The following is a 17,898-nucleotide window of genomic DNA, read 5'->3' as shown; positions in this document are numbered from 1 at the left end:
AATGAGATGCAATGCTGGATAGTTTGCTAGGACAATGATAATTATCTAAGGAAGGTGTCTTGATATTGTTGCTTGGGGAAGGCATAAGAGAGTAAGAGGATCGAAGGTATATAACATGTTGTCGATGACTTTTAGGAGAATTGACATCTCCCCCAGCTTGCTGCGAAAGCACACTCGAATGACAGAGGAAGAGATAACCTCGAAGGAGGACAGCCGAAAGGTGAACCATGATATTTACTGCCATTCAGCTTTGTTTCAGGAAGATTTATTATTGGTTCGAGTGAGTTGAAATGTATTAAAAATGTTAGCACATAAAATATTCCAATTCATATTTCCTTACATTTTATTTGGGGGGAAGGGGCAATTTTGCAATCACAGAATAACACCCTAAGAAGTGTCTGATGACTTCTGTTTTGTAGGTAATCTAGTATGGAGCATGGATACATACATACAAGAAATCAGGGTTGAATAACTAGACAATTCTAGTCACTACACTTTATTCTGTGAAGCGCTTTCAGACGTTTTTCAATGACGTGATAAGGCGCTATATCAAATGCAAGAAATATTAATTTGAGCCATGTGGAAAATTGTTGATTTTGGTTATTGCTTACTGTATTTTTTGAAAATTAGGCAGAAAAAAAATTGAAGTGTGATCCAGCTGACTTGCGCCACGATATTGATCGGCGTAGAAAAGAGAAAAGTAAAGAACGTGAAGGGTCACGAGATTCTAGTGCCTCCAAGAAACTTTCCTTGGAAAAATCAGGAAAAGATCATAAAGAGTACAAAGATTACAAATCTTACAAGGAAGGAAGGTGAGACTTCTTTAAGATCTTAATTTTGTTAATTTACAGCAGATACATTTTAAATGTGTGTAATAGGGTTGATTTACAGTAATAATTTGAACATTTCTTTCTCAATAGCAATTTTATACAGGATAAACAGTCGTGGGATAGCACGTCAACAATGAAAATGGCAAATCTGACTGGATTATCAGTGTCAGAGCTGAAGCATTAACAGGGATTGTATGAAAAGACGATTGTCCTGAATTTCTTAATTACCTGATAGTGGTTTATACAGTATAGTACTTCATTTTAATAAGGTCAGAGTTCCACATATTCCCTTGCCAGCTTCCATTTTATTTATAGAAAAAGGGAGGTGATTTTTTTTCAATGCACCTATTGTCTATGAACTTTTTTTTGAAAATTTATGCAAAATATATCTCGGGGATTGTAATATTCGTAACAATGAATGAGTGGGTTGCCTGAAACATTAATTGTCTCTGCTTTTTCATGTGCAGTAGTGATTATTTCATAAACTTTTTTCTTGTAGCAAGTTTAAAAATAAAGATCAGGACCATTCCAGTTCTTCATCTTCGTCGTCTTCCCCTGAATCTCCTGAGGATAGAGAAAGCAGAAAAGAAAGGGATGATGGATCAGGTGGCTTTAAGTCGTTCCAAGGACACACAGAGAGTGCAGGTTTTCAAGGACGAGGAAGACCTAGAGGGAACTTTGTAAGTGCTGTGAAGTTTGGAAAATAATTCCTCAATTGCAATCACTGTTAATTCCAGAGAAACATTTCTTTAATAGAAAAGGGACTAGATATTGGTGTAATTTTATTTTTTTTACCTGGTAGACAATGTACAATGCTGTGCCTTTTCTGTTTCTCTCAGCTCTGGTTTTATTTTGGAGGCAACCATTCAGAAGGGCATGATTGACTTCCATTTGTATGGAAAGTAGCAATTTAAAAACATTCATGGTATGTTTGGAACATAAACCGGATGTTGGGGTTAACTAACGATCTGGGTTGAAGGCTTTAAAGAATGCATCTAGGTATGTCAAATGGAATATCATATGCCCTAAATATATTGTTTCTTATTAGGACAGCAAGTGGTTTATTAACCTGGTCTAAACACTTCCTGCTTGCACACAAAGATTTCCTTTTCTTTCCTTTGAAAAATAGTTCTGATAACTCTCAAACGCTGTGGTCCAAAAAAATAACATGGCTCCCCAAAACACACAATTGATATAAGAAATATCAAGTGAAGCAAACCATATGTGTTTATGGTTTTTCAATAGTTCAGTATTTCCTATTCTTCTCCAACTGAAAATGAAGTGTTAATTAATCAACTAATGCTTAATGTATCTAAATTTGCGGACAATACGAAGCTAGGTACAAACCTGTGAGGAGGACACGAGGATGCAAAGGGATACAGACAGGTTAAGTGAGTGGGCAAGAAGGTGGCAGATGGAGTATAATGTAGGGAAGTGTGAATTTATTCACCTAGTTAGAAAAAATATGGTAGGTGTGTACATCAAAGCTGATAACCCATGAGATTTTAATTTCTTCAGATTAAAAGCAGATTATTTTCTCGAGGGGGAGAGACGAGATACTGTTAGTGTTCAGAGGGATTTAGGTGTCCTTGTACACCAATCACAGAAAGTTAGTATGCAGGTACAGCAAGCAACTAGGAAGGCTAATAGCGTGTTTGCGTTTATTGCAAAGGGATTAGAGTACAAGAATAAGAAATCTTTCTGCAATTGTGTAGGGTCTTGGTGAGCCCCCACCTGGAACATTATGTGCAGTTTGGTCTCCTTATCCTTATCTACGAAAGGATATACTCGCCTTAGAGGGGGTACAAAGTAGGTTCACTGGGTTGGTTCCTGGCATGAGGGGGTTGACCTATGAGGAGAGGTTGAGTAGACTAGGCCTATATGCTCTAGAATATAGAAGAATTAGAAGTGATCTTATAGAAACCTATAAGATTCTTAAGGGTCTTGACAGGGTAGATATTGTGAGACTGTTTCCTCTGGTTGGAGAATCTAAAACTAGGGGTCATAGTCTCAGGATTAAAGGTCAGCCCTTTAGAACTGAGTTGAGAAAACATTTCTTCCCTCAGAGGCTAGTGAATTTATGGAATTCTCTACCCCAGAAGGCTGTGGATGCTCAGTCATTGAACATATGGTGGGGCAGGCTCGAGGGGCCGAATGGCCTACTCCTCCTATTTGTATGTTCTTATGTTCTAACTAGCAAACAGTGTTTTCAGATGTGCATATATAATGAATTTTTTAAATTTATATAATATTGTAGATGTACGCAACACATTTTCAGGCATAATTTATTTCTAGAATTGGGGAATAAAAAACAACAAATGTCTTGTTCACAAAATTTGTATTTGTATTGTCTTTTTGCATTACCAAATCAATTGGTACTCTTGGTGCAGGAGCATTTTGTAGTACACCGTACTTTGAAACTCTGGATCTACATCATAGGTGCTTTATCAATTTCTAATCTGTGTGGAACTATTGTAGTGTTTGGGATGTTTTGAAATGAAGAATAGCTCAAGGCCCGTGTTCAACATTCATTAAAAATTGAGGCTGGAATCCTTGATATTCTTGTAGAAATGCATTCCTTTATCATAAAACTATGCACTCTATTTAAACATTTTTTTTAAAAAAGGTTATATCAGACCTAATTAATGGTTTCCTTTGTTCCTCTTGTTAACTTCTGGCACCAGTGTATGTTGTTTCACCTTTCCCCAGTATATTTTTAAAATGGTATAAATATGCACCTTATTTGAATGGAGCTCGGGTTTTGTAGACACAGGTTTATAAGGTTGCTCAAGCTCCTGGTGCTTGTTTCTTTATATAACTGAAAATAATTTAGTTTCGCTCATGATGGTGAGTATGCAAAAAAGCTCTTGATTTTAAAATGAAGTGGATAAATTGTTTGGGATTTGAAATGGGGAGAAAATAGATGAGTGGTAGATTTTGTTTTCATCAACAGGTTTCCCTGAGTCATTCTGGAATTACTGTCTGAGGGACTGATCTTCTCTGAGGTTTCTACCAATGTTGCTCTTTTGTCAGCAGCTAGGACTTGGATGAGACCAGTCTGTAGTACATTGTTATATTTTCTTATTCATTTTCCCTAACTGGATAAATGTCTAATCTCCAATTGCCACCTCTCACTGTTGCCATATCTGGTTTCAAAACCCATCTAAAAATCTCTTCAACTGCACCTTTGGTCACCCCCTCCCATCTTGCCTCCACTTCGTCTTGCAAAGATTTTCACTTTTTCCTATGTCCCACCTGACTAGTAGTGCTTTTTAAAATCTATCTTCCATGTTGGTGTGTTAATTTAAACTTGTCATATGTGTTACCTCTGCAACTAGAAATTAATTAGTAAATGCTCTTTTGTACAGTATAACCTCTATATTGACGCTGAAAGACTTCACATTACCCTTTCCCATATACTTTTGTGAGAACAGCCACTGCATATTCAAGTCTTTAATACCTAATTTATTAAAAGGATTGGGATCAACAGTTAGTATGATACAATATGATCTAAGTTTCTGGGGTTAATGATTAAACAGGACTAGTGTAAAGCCATTTATTCAATTAAAGTGAATAGGTTAGTACCATGTTTAAGCGTGTTCAGGTCTTAAGTTTCATATCATATTTAGGATTCCAGTATACACTGATATATGCCACAATTTTAGCTGTGGTTTCCCCCACAGAAAAAAAGTCAGGAACCTGGGTATCTTGTTTGACCCTGAACTGTCCTTTCTCTCCCACATCTGCGCCATGACCGGCACTGCCTACCACCACGTCCGCAACATTGCCAGACTCTGCCACTGCCTCACCCCTCAGGCTGCTGAAACCCTCACCCATACATTCGTCACCTCAAGGCTTGATTACGGGAACTCCCTCATCGGCCTTCCCAACTCTTCCCTTCGCAAGCTGCAGATCATCCAAAACTCTGCAGCTCGTGTACTCTCGCGCACCAGGCTCTGTGACCCCATCATTCCCACCCTCGCCCGACTCCACTGGCTCCCCATCCCCCAGAGGATTGAGTTCAAGATCCTCGTCCTCACCATTAAGGCCATCCATGACCTTGCACCCTCCTACCTCTCTGACCTGCTGACTCCCTACCAACCTGCCCACTCCCTCCGTTCATTGGGCTCCGGCCTACTCCATGTCTCCCGCCCGACCCGCCCTACCACCAGTGGCTGGGCTTTCAGCCTCTCTGCCCCCACACTCTGGAACTCCATCCCACGGTCCCTTCGCCTCGCTTCCTCCCTTGCCTCCTTCAAGGCCGGTCTCAAGATCCTTCTCTTCGACCGTGCCTTTGGTCTCCCTCCCACCTCTCTGCCTTCCTCACCCCTACACCATCCCTCCGCCATGCTCAGGCCCCAACACCTGACTGTTCAGCGCTTTGAGACATCCTCCTGACATGAAAGGCGCTCTATAAATGTAATTTTGTTGTTGTTGTTGTTGTGTTCTCTGAAGAAATTAAAATCTCATAGGTTATCAGCTTTGATGTACACACCTACCAAATTTGTCTAGAAAAAAATCTTCCAGGTTCAATGTATATAGTCGATCGGGCTAGACCAGCCTGAAATTATCTGTGTTTAAAACTATAACCCTTTCTATTTTATCATCGCATGCAAACCAATACATGCGTTTAAAACTTGATTCAACTTTTGTTGAGGATAAACTACTCAACCTCCCTGGGCTCCCTTTCAGATTCACCGAAACAGTGCACAACCTAGGCATCCAGTTCAACCCCCAGCTGTCATTCCTGCCCACATCCTGTCCCTGACCAGGACCGCCTTCTTCCACCTCCACTACATTGCCCTCCTCTGACCGTACCTTACCCCAAATGCAGCCGAAACCCTTGTCCATGCATTTGTCACCTCCTGCTTGGATTACTCCCAACGCACTCCTTGCCAGTCTTCCCCAGCTCCAATATTCAAAAGATCCAGCTCATTCAGAACTCTGCTGCCCACATACTGACCCAGACTAAACTCCGTACCCACATCTCACCAGTTCTGGCCAGGCTCCACTGGCGCCCCATCACCAAGCATGGGGCATCAACTTCAAGATCCTCACACTCGTGTTCAAAGCCATTCACTCCCGGCACCTCCCTACCTCTCCGAACTCCGAACTCCCCAGTCCACCACCCGGCGACTCCGCTCGACTGGCACCAGCCTCCTGCTCATCCCTCGAACCCTCTGCCTCACCATCGGAGGTCGTGCTTTCAGCTACTACAACCCAAAACTCTTGAATGCTCTCCCTCAATCTCTCCCCCTTGCCACCTCTCTCCCCACTTTCAAGTCCCGCCTGAAAACTTTCCTCTTCGACCGTGCCTACGGCCGCATCCTCCTTCCTCCGCTCGGAGTCAGGCTCCACCACTGTTAAGCGCTCTGAGACGCTACACTGCGTGGTGGGCGCTACATAAGTGCAAATTGTTATTGTATATTTCTCACCCCAAAGCTACCTTTTAATAACTCAACTCTCCAACTCTCAGCATATAGATTGCTATACGGAACATCTATTAAGCATATCTATTTGACGCCTTTGTAAAAAGCAATACAGGTAGAATAAAATTTAAATTTAATGGTAGAAAAGGTGAAGGAAGTAAGAGCATGGAAACATTTTTAATCTGCTTAATTTCAGAAAGTGAAGTAGAGATATTAACTCCTATAACCAGCAGGAATGCTGGTGCGTGTTTCTCCTGCCACATCAAATCCTCCTTAGCTGTCTTTTCCTCTTGCTTTCTTCTCCTCCAAACCCCCCCTCTCCCATTACCCTTCATTTTTCATTTGCCAAAATATTTGGAGGGAATGCTGTTTAGAAAGAATCTAACAGAATTCTGTGCTTTGAATATTTAGCAGTTTCGTATAAGAGGTGGCAGAGGAAGAGCCAGAGGAACTTTCTCTGGGTTGAGTGCTGTTTCCACCAGTGCTACAAACCCAAACTTTCAAAAGCGATCCAAGGAGGAGGAGTGGGATCCTGAATATACTCCAAAGAGCAAGAAATACTTCCTGGTGGGTATTGGTAATTGGTGTACTCTTGAGCCTTTCTTTTTTGAGGGGTATGGGATTTGACCATAACTATGTACCGGGAGTTTTGTTAACTTTTATTCTAAGTCAGTATTGTAAATCTGCTCCCTTCTCTCTCCCTCATTGTTATCACGGCATAAGGCTTGTAATTGTCAGTTTAAAATAATCACTTATTGAATTTGAGGTACTTATGTAAATTATGTAATGCAAGTTTGCTTTAAAAAGAAACTTAATTAGGTTAACAGCACTATTATTGCTACTGTTCTGCATGGATCATAAAATAAGTCATGTTTTGAGGTTGGCTAAAATGCTAACCAGTGTTAATACTTTTCCGACCAAACCGTAATCTTATACAACTACATTCAACTAGAGTTGTTATGAAAAATCTAGGGAAGAAAATAAACTTTAATCACAACATAAAAGTAAAGTGGTTACTCTGTAGTTAGTGGCTTCTGCCCTGCAGAATTTTGTATCCTGTTCATACCAGCTCCAAGGAATCCTTCAAAATATATTCATTGTCTATATTTTACACTTGATTTTCATGACTAAGATTGCTTGTTTGTAGTGTTCTACGTGGATATTCAGATGTCTTAAATAAAGTAGTGTGGAGCTGGTCCATATTTAAAGAAATAGTTTGGATTGTTACGTAGTCAGCATTTTAATGGCAGTTTGCATGTGCCTGTTAGTAGCTGTATGAGCAAACTATAATCTGGTGGAGGAGTTCCAGAAAAAGGCATTAACCTGATAAAATGGTGAAGTATTTCCTGTTCTTTTCTCTCTTCATGGTAGCATGATGACAGAGATGATGGGGTGGATTACTGGGCCAAAAGGGGAAGGGGGCGAGGTACTTTTCCAAGAGGACGAGGGCGTTTTATTTTCAAAAAATCGAGCAGCAGTCCAAAGTGGACACATGACAAATATCAGGGAAGCGATGAAAAGGAGGAGGAAAATGGAGGAATAGAGGATGAAGAGGAGAGAAAGGACAGACACAAAGAGGAAAAGGTATACTTGGTGAGAACTGGATTAAAGTTACGATTTTTCTAAGTTTGTACTTAAATATGCGTACTTTTTTGTTGCTGTTTTTTTTAACCTTCCCTCCACACTTCTGCTGCTGGGAGGGATGGAATGGTCCACACCATGGACTTGACATTGGTAGCCATTCTTGATCAACTGACCAGAAGGTTGTCTTGAGATATTTCCTTTCCCAAGGGGAACACTCCAGTTCTACAAAGCACTTCAGCTAGTTACTTGGGATTGAACCAAATCTACTTTTCCCAACTATGCCAAATGGATTTGAGTGATAGGAAACTGTGACAATCAAAACTACATATTATTAATCTAGCGCTCTGCTGCTTGCTACTGGTCTGATTTTAAAATCTAGAACAGCATAACTCCAAAACTAGCTGGATTCCATTAAATTAGTGAGGGCAAGATTATAAACTACTGAGTACAGGTTTATACTATACATACATATTTATCTGCAGAACTGCTATGAACCAAAAAGGTTGGAAAAATGTCAGTGTTGTATTTGATTCAGGTGAATGTTTGCATTACTTTTTTTAAAAAAACTCAGGATCTTAATCATTTACTTGAAATGGGGAAAAGCAGGATTCAAAAATAATTTCTGTAGCCTAATTCACTAACTCGGTCTTTATCAATCTTTTGCTCTGTTCTGTATGTTATTATTATTATGTAAATGAAAAGATCTGATTCAGAAAGATCAGGTGTGTATTTAATATCAACTTCAGTATTTAAATGATCTGATATAAGACCCCACCATATGCTGCTTTGAATGATTGGTCATGCCTACCTGAATACTGGCTGCTTCTGGAAAACAACACAATGTTAAAGTGGAAAGCTAAACAAAATTCCATCAGAGTGAGCTTCAGAATCTACATGTGTTCTGTGTAAGTTTAGTTGAAGATGGAACACTAAAAAATGTGAGTGTTGTGTAGACTGAGTAGAGGTACTTTTTGACAGGGTCAAAGCTATGCATCCACATAGAAACTTAATCATTAAGCAGACTGTTTATCAATTGCTTTCCTTTGAATGTAAGGATCTGAGATAATTTTGGTTCCATAGCACATAGTGTCCATAGCACACTTATGTGACATATAGAGTTTGAGTTTGCATATACAGCTGAGATTATTGCTTATAATAGGGCATTTATTCATGTTAGTGGCAACAAATGCATTTTTGGTTACATTGAGTGCCACTGTTCTTTACTGATTAGAGATCAGGTGAATAAAAATACACTGATAATATATATATATATATATAAAAGTTGAAAGACCTTTCCAATGAGGTATAAATCATGACACTACATCAATTGGTTATTGAGATCCTTCTTGAAGCGCAGACAGATATTGTTGTTTTATTAGTATAAAAATAGATATGTTAGCAGTGTATTTTTATTCATAGATTGGATTCAAAGGGATGCGTACTCTTTTGTTTTTAATTTATACACTTTTTAATCTTGATTCAATAATGTTACTCAATATATATATGTTTCAAAAAGTTCAGTGATTAATGCATGTTAAGATGTCAGTAGTGAATCTAGTGCTTCAGTGTTCAGCACACTTATTTATATTCTTGTTTACATGATTCATCACTTGAAAAGATTTTGTAAAACATTTCCCTGCAAATTTTTAAGTTATATTTTTGGTTCTTGTAATCCCTTCCATTTTATTTTGCTGAATCTAAAGTACTCAATGTGCAGTTGAACTCTCGTACGCTTAAATGTTTATTCTCTATATGAGCTTGAACTCAAATAATGAAGCTTTTTTTGTTCAAGGTATTTATTTTTAAAGATATAATGTACTCAGTGTAGCGAGTTATATATGACTTATTCTATGTTTATGTCTATGACATAGACTTATATGATAATAATAATCCATACATTTGATATAGCGCCTTATCACGTTTTCGAGACGTCTCAAAGTGCTTCACAGAATTTTCTGTAAAGTGAATTAACTGCATATTTTGTGGGTGAACTGCATCAGCCAATTGCGCCCAGCAGTGTCCCGCAAACCGTTGTAGATTGAGTGAGCACATTTTTTTTAACGTCTCCTTCCTTTACATCCATTCATAAAATACAACAAATAAAGGGGAAGGATCTGCTGAGCACCAGCCTTTACTCTGGATATGGAATTTTTCATAAAATAGAAGACACTTATGTTGTGTTGAAGGAAGTAAAAAGAATTTTGATTTATGGTAGTGCTAATGATTATTAGAATCACAACGCTTTTAAGCTTATTTGGATACTCTTAAGCACGGTGACCAAAGCAAAATTCACTTATTTGTAATGAAGTAGAAACAGGGTTCTCTTGCACCAATTTGTGAGGAGTTGGTGAGGAATGTATGCTTAAGACCATAGCATATTCATGGTATACTTACAGAATTGAATTCTCACCATGCTACAGCTTGTACCATTGGTCATCTGTGTTTGTTAAGATAAGGTCATCAGAATAAGAATTTATTTTGCCTATTATAATAATATTGTACAGCAAAATTTTAAGTGGTATGGACATACTAAATGGAAGACTGACTTTTGACCATTCTTGAAAATATATTTTGGATACTTTGTTCAGGCTATAACTAACAGCTGTCCTAATTATTTTGTATTAAATCTAATTCATGGTGCTTATTGAGCGATTAATTCAACATAAATATCTGTTTGAACACCAATGTAATTTTGTTCCAGTTGTGTTGTGCATCAGTTAATGACCCTTTGCTAAAACACCCACTGATATATGTACTAATTAATAACTAAAGTATATATTGGCTAAAGTATTTATTCTTAAACTACTGTATTTAACCATTCAAATTTTGATGGATGTCTAGATTCAGTAGCTTCAATAATTCTAATATCCACTGGTGAATATTACGGGTTATTGTTGAGAATCAACAATACAAATACATGCTTCAATAATGAACATTATTAAAGTGAGTTCTGAATCTCCTCAAGTACACAACAGTTGCTAACCTTGCTTATGATGATATAAAATAGTTTTTGCTTGCTTAAAATTTGTTTTGAGAACACTTTGCCACCTTTGTAATACTTATCGTAAAATTTTAAGTTAAGTTCATAATATTACTCTAATATTTGTAATGGCTATCAATTTAAACATTTAAAATTTCAAAGGATCGCATCTATTGCAGGCAGTTGATCCATTTCATTTCCAAAAGATTTTTAATTCATCTTTCTCATTTAATAACCTTTAATTGTTTTAATTTTTCAAAATAAATGAACTAGACGTGTTCCAAAAACAGGCCTACTTCATTTGTGAAAGGTTCTTGTTCTGACACACTTTGATCTACATGACTCTCACCATTTCTCCTCCATTCCTATTCATTTTTATTCTTATTTTGAAGCAACAGCACAAATTACATTTGTATAGCGCCTTTCACGCCGGAAGGATGTCCCAAGACGCTGGACAGTCAGGGATATGGGATTTGGACCCAAGCAGGGGGTTGGGACCAGGAGGAGTGGAGGGCAGGGAAGAGTAATGGTAGGAAGGTGGTAGAAGAGGATCTTGAGACATATCTTGAAGGAGGCAAGGGAGGGAACAAGGGGGAGGAACTGTGGGGTGGAATCCAAAGCGTGGGATCAGAGAAGCTGAAGGCCCGACTGTCAATGGTGGGCCAGGCGGCAGACGTGGAGCAAATTGGAACCTGCTGAGTGGAGGGAGAGGACAAGTTGATATGGGGTTAGTTGCTAACCGTTAGCAGGTCACTGAGGTAGGAAGGGGCAAGGCCATGGAGAGCCTTGAAGGCGAGGACGAGGATTTTGAACTCTTATCCGCTGGGGGTTGGGGAGCCAGTGAAGCCGGGCAAGAGTGGGGGTGATAGGGTTTCAGGGGCTGGTGCAGAGGTCTCGAGCTGCAGAGCTCTGGATGATCTGCAGCTTGTGGAAGGAAGAGGAAGAGTTGGGAAGGCCAACAAGGAGGGAGTTGGCGTAGTTGAGCCTAAGAGTATTTAATAAATAAGCAGTGTTTATTTTACAGCAGTCCTTTTTAAAAAAACTGTAAAGGCAAACATTTTTTAATTGTGCAGATTCTTCTAATACTTAAAGCAGTAGCTACTGTATGTATTGTTATCCTAATGGAATGCCCCTTTGTCAACAAGATAATAGTTAATGATATTTGGGAGAATTTAAAACTGATTTCCAGATTGAAATATTGTTTTTTGAACTTTTATCTGAACAGTGATGAACTATTCCTTTTGAAGGGGAATTAGAGATGCTGTTTCCTGTTTGTGTAAGATTTTTGCATGCATTTTATAATTCCTTTCTTCCCCCCCCTTTTTTTTGCTTTGCAGGAACATCACATTTAAAACTAAGTCACCGTTGCCAGAAAATAAGATGAACATCTTCCCCTGAATTATACAAGTGGATTATTAGTTACTACGTTTCTTTAATCATCTTTGATTTATAATCAGATATTGGTTTTTAATTCAGTTTTAATGTTGATTGATGGTCTTGGTAAACCTGAATAAAAAACGTTGTTTGTACACAAGCGTGTGATTTAATTGTTGGCTGTGAACTATCTATATTACATATATAGACAGTATTTTTTAGCTATTGATAACTGCATGGCTTGTTGAAGTGTATGAGATATTACTATTAAAAAAGCACAGTTTCAGAAAATAAACACCTTGTATTACTTGTATTTGAAAAAAGTCATTTGGGGGATTTTTTAATGTTGTAGGTGGCTGCATTTTGTGTTTTGTTTTTTGCTTCTCTTAAATAATTGTTTAATGAAGTGTTTTTCTTGTCCTTTTTTCCCCCAAAAAATGTTAATTATAGCGCACTGTTTCGGGCTACCTGAAGGGGAGGACTTCTTGTATAACTTGTGACAAGTCTTTTAATTAGTGACTAATTCTTTGTGTCAGCCAAGAATTTTATCACCAAGGTTGTTGGGTGGTAAAGAAAATAAACATATTTGAATACAATTTTGATTTATTTAAATGTTACTAGATCTACAATTTAAACCTAAGGTACAATAATCACTTAATAGAAGTCTTATTCATTGTTTTCATCTTGTATCAAATATTAAAATATGTTGAGTTCTGCTTCATGACTAAGGATTCTTTGTCACAATCTAACTACGTTATGATTTTTCCAAGTCCCAAATAGCTTGTAATGTGTCTTTTCACCTGTGCTGCTAAAAATCATGAGGGAAGATACATCACATTCATGTGCTAATAGCATTATCTGTTTTGCATGAAATATCCAACTAAAAAAGGTTTCTCATTCCATTGTATGCTTATTATTATTATTGTATGCTTTGCAATCAATTGTCATGGTTCTAAATGACAAAGCAGTGACAAGAATATAGATTTTTTAAAAAAATTTAAGTGAAGGAGCCTTGAAAGAAAGATGCTAGCAGTAATAATAATAATCCTTGCATTTGATATAGTTTATTATTACATTTTCGAGACGTCTCAAAGTACTTGACTTTACAGAATATACTGTAAAGTGAATTGACTGTATATTTTGTGGGTAAATCACGGCAGCCAATTGCGCACAGCAGTGTCCCACAAACAATCGTGTATTGAGTGACCCAGTTATTATTTACATATTTTTTTGAAGGGATACTTACAACAGACAAACAGCAAAAATTACATTTGTATAGCGCCTTTCAGGTCAGGAGAACTTCCCAAGGCGATGGACAATCAGTTTTTTGGACCCGAGCTGGGGATTGGGGAGGGTGGAGGGCGGGGGAGGGGTGGATGGAGGATGGAGGGGAGGGAAGGAGGGTGACCGAAGGCACAGTTGAAGAGGAGGGTCTTGAAGGAGAATGCTTGCTTACCAATGGAAAATCTCTGGAAAAGCGATCTGCCAATCGATTAACAACAGGATTCCTACTTACTGCGAGGTAAACAGAGGCGTGTGGAGTTAGGAAAGTTGCCCAACGTTTTGCCCTACCCGGGAATCAAACCCAGGTCCTCTTGCTTGCAAGACGAGTCCACTAAGCTACAGACTCCACGCATTTATGGTAGATATGGCCGATTAATTGAATTAAAGAGATCTGATTAATTAAAACATCTGGACACATTGTGAATTAGAATAGAACATTCTTGATCAGATCACCCCACTTAGCATTAGCCATCATACCTCAGAAGAATCCACTCTAAGTACGATCATATGGTTCTACACACAAGTACATCCTGCTTGCTATGTGATTTTTAATCGCTCTTCTATAGGAATTTATAAATATACAAAAGATCAATAATGCCCAAATTATTGTTGATTATAATCAAGCTTTCAACATATGTTGATCTATACTCACCTTGATACAGGGATGCTATTTGTAATGTGTTGAAACCGCTACCAACTTATTGCTAGATACAACACAAGCATCCTGCTAGTTCTTTCTAGCAAATAATTGTCTCATTCCCTATTTGCTTAAGTGTTGAAGTGAATTGTCCACGAGGTGAAATTGTTTGCCAAATTGTCTGTATTAAAATAATTAAAAATGCTTGCATTTGATGTACCTTAAAATTCGCATAAGTCATCTCTTCATTTCTTTATATTCTCCATAACGACCTGTCCACTACTGCTCAACAGACTCTGGCCTGCTCCTCGTTCCCTGGCCGCTCCAGTATTGGCAGTGGTGCCTGAAACTGAATGTAGTTCTCCAGGTGGGGTCTGACTAACGCTCTATACAGCTGAAGCATCTTTTCACCTTCTTCGTATTCCAGGCCCCTTGAGATAAAGGCCAAAATTCCATTCGCCTTTTTGAGTACTTTTTTGCACCTGGGAACTAGTTTTAGTGATTTGTGGATATGGACACCCAAATCTCTTCACTCCTCCCAGTTCTTAATCTCTCCCCATTAAGAAAATATTCTGCTTTTATCTTTTTTCAGTCCATAGTGGATGACCTCACACTTCCCTACATTGAACTCCATCTGTCACAGCTTTGCCCACTCACTTAATCTGTCTAAATCCCTTTGTAACTTCCTATTCCCATCTGCACAATTTACTGAGCCTCCTAGCTTAGCGTTGTCTCCAAACTTGGATATAAAACTTTCTATTCCTTCATCCAAGTCAAAACATATGGCGAATAGCTGGGGCCCCAGTACAGACCCCTGGGGGACACCACTTGTCACATCCAGCCAATCAGAGAACGTTTCATTTATCCCTACTCTGTTTCCTGCCTCCCAACCAATTACCAAACCACATCCAAGGTTACCTCCGACTCCATGCGCTTCCATTTTCACTAATAACCTTCTGTGTGGAACCTTATCAAATGCCTCCTGAAAGTCCACATAAACGACATCTATACATACTCTCTTATCCATCAGTTTAGTGACCTCAAAAAATTCAACTGGATTAGTCAAACACGACCTACCCTTCACAAACCCATGCTGACTCTCTGACTAGCTCATACCTGTCCATGTGTTCAGTAACTCTGTCCCTGATGATGGATTCCAGTATTTTCCCTATAACTGATAAGCTGACAGGTCTGTAGTTACCTGGTTTCTTCCTGCCTCCCTTCTTAAATAAAGGGGTGACATTTGCAATTTTCCAATCGAAGGGCACAGTTCCCAAATCTAGTGAGCTTTGGAAAATTATGATGAATGCTTGTGCAATTTTCTCTCCTATTTCCTTTAACACGCTGAGGTGGAAACTATCAAGTCCTGGAGATTTGTCTATCTTGAGTCTCATTATTTTCTCCATTACCATATTTTGATTTATATTAATTTTATTAAGCATTTTTCTTTGACTTATTTTTATGCTCAACTGTACAGCTGGTATTTTGTTCTCATCCTCTACTTGTAAAAACAGTAGCAAAGTATTTAACAAGTCAGCCATTTCCTTATTTGCCGTTATAGTCTCACTTACATCTGTCTTTAACAGACCCACATTCCCCTTGACCATTTTTAAAAAATATATTTATAAAAGCTTTTACTATTGGTTTTGATATCCCTTGCAAGTTTTTTTTCATACTTCCTTTTTGCTCCTTTTATTACTTTCTTTGTATCCTTTTGTTGCCTTTTGTAGCTCCCCCAGTCCTCTGCATTCCCACTTTTTTCTTGCATTTGAGTAAACCTTTCCTTTTAGCTTGATACAGTCTCTAACCTCTTTTATCTGCCACAGTTGCTTAACTACACGATTGGAGCTTTTGCATTTTAGGGAGTTTGTACTTGTTCTGTATTGTATCAAATACGTTTTTGAATACTTCCCATTGTTCATCTGCAGGTTTACCCACTAACAGTTCAGCCCAGTTTACTGTGGTCAATATATTTCTCAACCCATCGAAGTTTGCCTCACTTAAATTTCAAACCTTGGTTTGGGACTCTTTCTTCTCCCGCTCAAATTCAGTGTCAAATTCAATCATATTATGATCACTATTTGCAAACTCCGCTCCCTGATCACCCAAGTCCTTGCCAGACTGCACTGGCTGCCTGTCCCAGAGAGGATCGATTTCAAGATCCTCACGTTTGTATTCAAATCCCTTCACTCCTCTGCACCCCCCTACCTCTCTGACCTCTCTCCTCACAACAGTGCCCGTTGCCTTCGCTCCACCGGTTCTGGCCTCCTCCTTGTCCCCCGAATCCTCCGCTCCACCATCGGCGGCCGTGCCTTCAGTCACTATGCCCCGAGGCTCTGGAATTCCCTTCCTCACTCCCTTCGCCTCGCCCCTCTCTTCCCACTTTCAGGTCTCGGCTGAAGATCTTTTTTTTGATTGCGCCTTTGGTCACCTTCCTCCCCCTCCCCCTGGCTCGGCCCCGGGATCCGTTACTGTGAAGCGCTCTGACACGCCGCCTGGCATGGAGGGCGCAATATAAATCCAAGTTGTTGTTGTTATGTTCCCTTACTGTCAGATTGTTAATTAGTTCTGGTTCATTACTCATTACCAAACCCAGTAAGGCTTATTTCTTTGTTGGTTCTAAAACATATTGTTCCAAAAAACCTATCCTGAATACATTTTAGAAATTTGTTGCCTTTACTACCTGGTGTCCTGCTTCTCCCAGTCTATGTGAAAATGAAAATCTCCCATTATAACCACATTGCTTTTGCTACATGCTTCCCGATCTCCATATTTATACAATTCACACTACATCACAACTCTCTGGAGGTCTGTAGACTACTAGCAGAGTCTTACCTCCTTTGTTGTTTCTCAATTCTACCCACAGTGTTTCCACTACCTGATCGCCTTACGGAAATCTTTCCACTGCTTTAATGGTATCTCTTATCAATATTGCAACTCCTCCTTTCCCAATATCTCTGTTTTTTCTAAAGATTTTATAGCCTGGAATATTTAGCTCCCAGTCCTGACCAGCTTGTAACCAGGTCTCTATATAATACCCTTTAAACTGAATTTGTGCTTCTAACTCACTTGTTTTATTTCTTATGCTACGTGCATTTGTATACTTAACTTTTATTTGGGAACTATCCCCAACATGCCTATACATCCTGATGATGTTCTTCTCACACTTTTTGACGTGTTACACCTTCTGTGATAACTTCCTGTTACCTTTTTCTTTCCTGTAGCATTTATGTTATCTTTATCTTTATTTGTATTCTGACCAATGCTCTCATCCTCTCCTTACCTTATGTTTTGATTTCCACCCTCCCCCACTCCTTACGGTTTAAAGCTTTTTCTGCAATCCTATCTATCCTTTTCGCTAGTACCTTCGTTCCAGCCCTGGTCAGTAGCAGCCCATCCCAGCAGTACAGCTCATTCCCAGTGCTGGAGCCAGTGTCCCATGAAACAGACTGCTCCTTCTCACACCACTCTTTCAGCCACGTATTCATTTCCCTGATCTGTTTATCTCCATGACAATTTGCACGTGGCTCAGGTAGCAATCCAGAGATTACCACCTTCGAGGTCCTGTTTTTTAATTTAACCCCTATTTCTTGATACTCTCTTAGCAGGACCTCCTTGCTCTTTCCTGTCATTGGTTCCCGCATGGATAACAGCAGCTGGTTCGTTGCCCTCCCTTTCCAAGTTCCTTTCCAACTGCTTTGAAATATCCCTTACCGGGAAGACAACACACCTTCCGGGACTCTCGATCTTGACTGCAGAGGATACCCTCGATCCCCGTAA

General features: G+C 39.0%; 1 protein-coding gene across 9 annotated transcripts in view; it reads left to right on the top strand.

Annotated features, from left to right (window-relative positions):
• LOC103178328 (bcl-2-associated transcription factor 1) overlaps nt 1-12,914 on the top strand; it is a 39,657-nt gene extending 26,743 nt beyond the window's left edge. For 3 of the 9 annotated variants that reach the window (XM_042332788.1, XM_042332790.1, XM_042332789.1), the window contains 6 exons: nt 136-220; nt 631-812; nt 1,330-1,510; nt 6,671-6,826; nt 7,631-7,852; nt 12,161-12,914. In XM_042332788.1, the coding sequence (XP_042188722.1) occupies nt 136-220; nt 631-812; nt 1,330-1,510; nt 6,671-6,826; nt 7,631-7,852; nt 12,161-12,175 (841 nt within the window). In that variant the 3' untranslated portion in view covers nt 12,176-12,914. Of the gene's footprint in view, nt 1-135; nt 221-630; nt 813-920; nt 1,023-1,329; nt 1,511-1,669; nt 1,830-6,670; nt 6,827-7,630; nt 7,853-12,160 lie in introns of those variants that run through there. The other 6 variants (XM_042332791.1, XM_042332792.1, XR_006084922.1 and 3 more) reach the window with 6 other exon arrangements.
• Nucleotides 12,915-17,898: the final 4,984 nt, after the last annotated feature.

This window comes from Callorhinchus milii, unplaced genomic scaffold (genome assembly GCF_018977255.1).
Source record: "Callorhinchus milii isolate IMCB2004 unplaced genomic scaffold, IMCB_Cmil_1.0 Scaffold3, whole genome shotgun sequence".
In the NCBI taxonomy this organism is placed as follows: domain Eukaryota; kingdom Metazoa; phylum Chordata; class Chondrichthyes; order Chimaeriformes; family Callorhinchidae; genus Callorhinchus; species Callorhinchus milii.
Note: the sequence above shows the minus strand (reverse complement) of the source record. Positions and strands in the feature narration are given on the sequence as shown.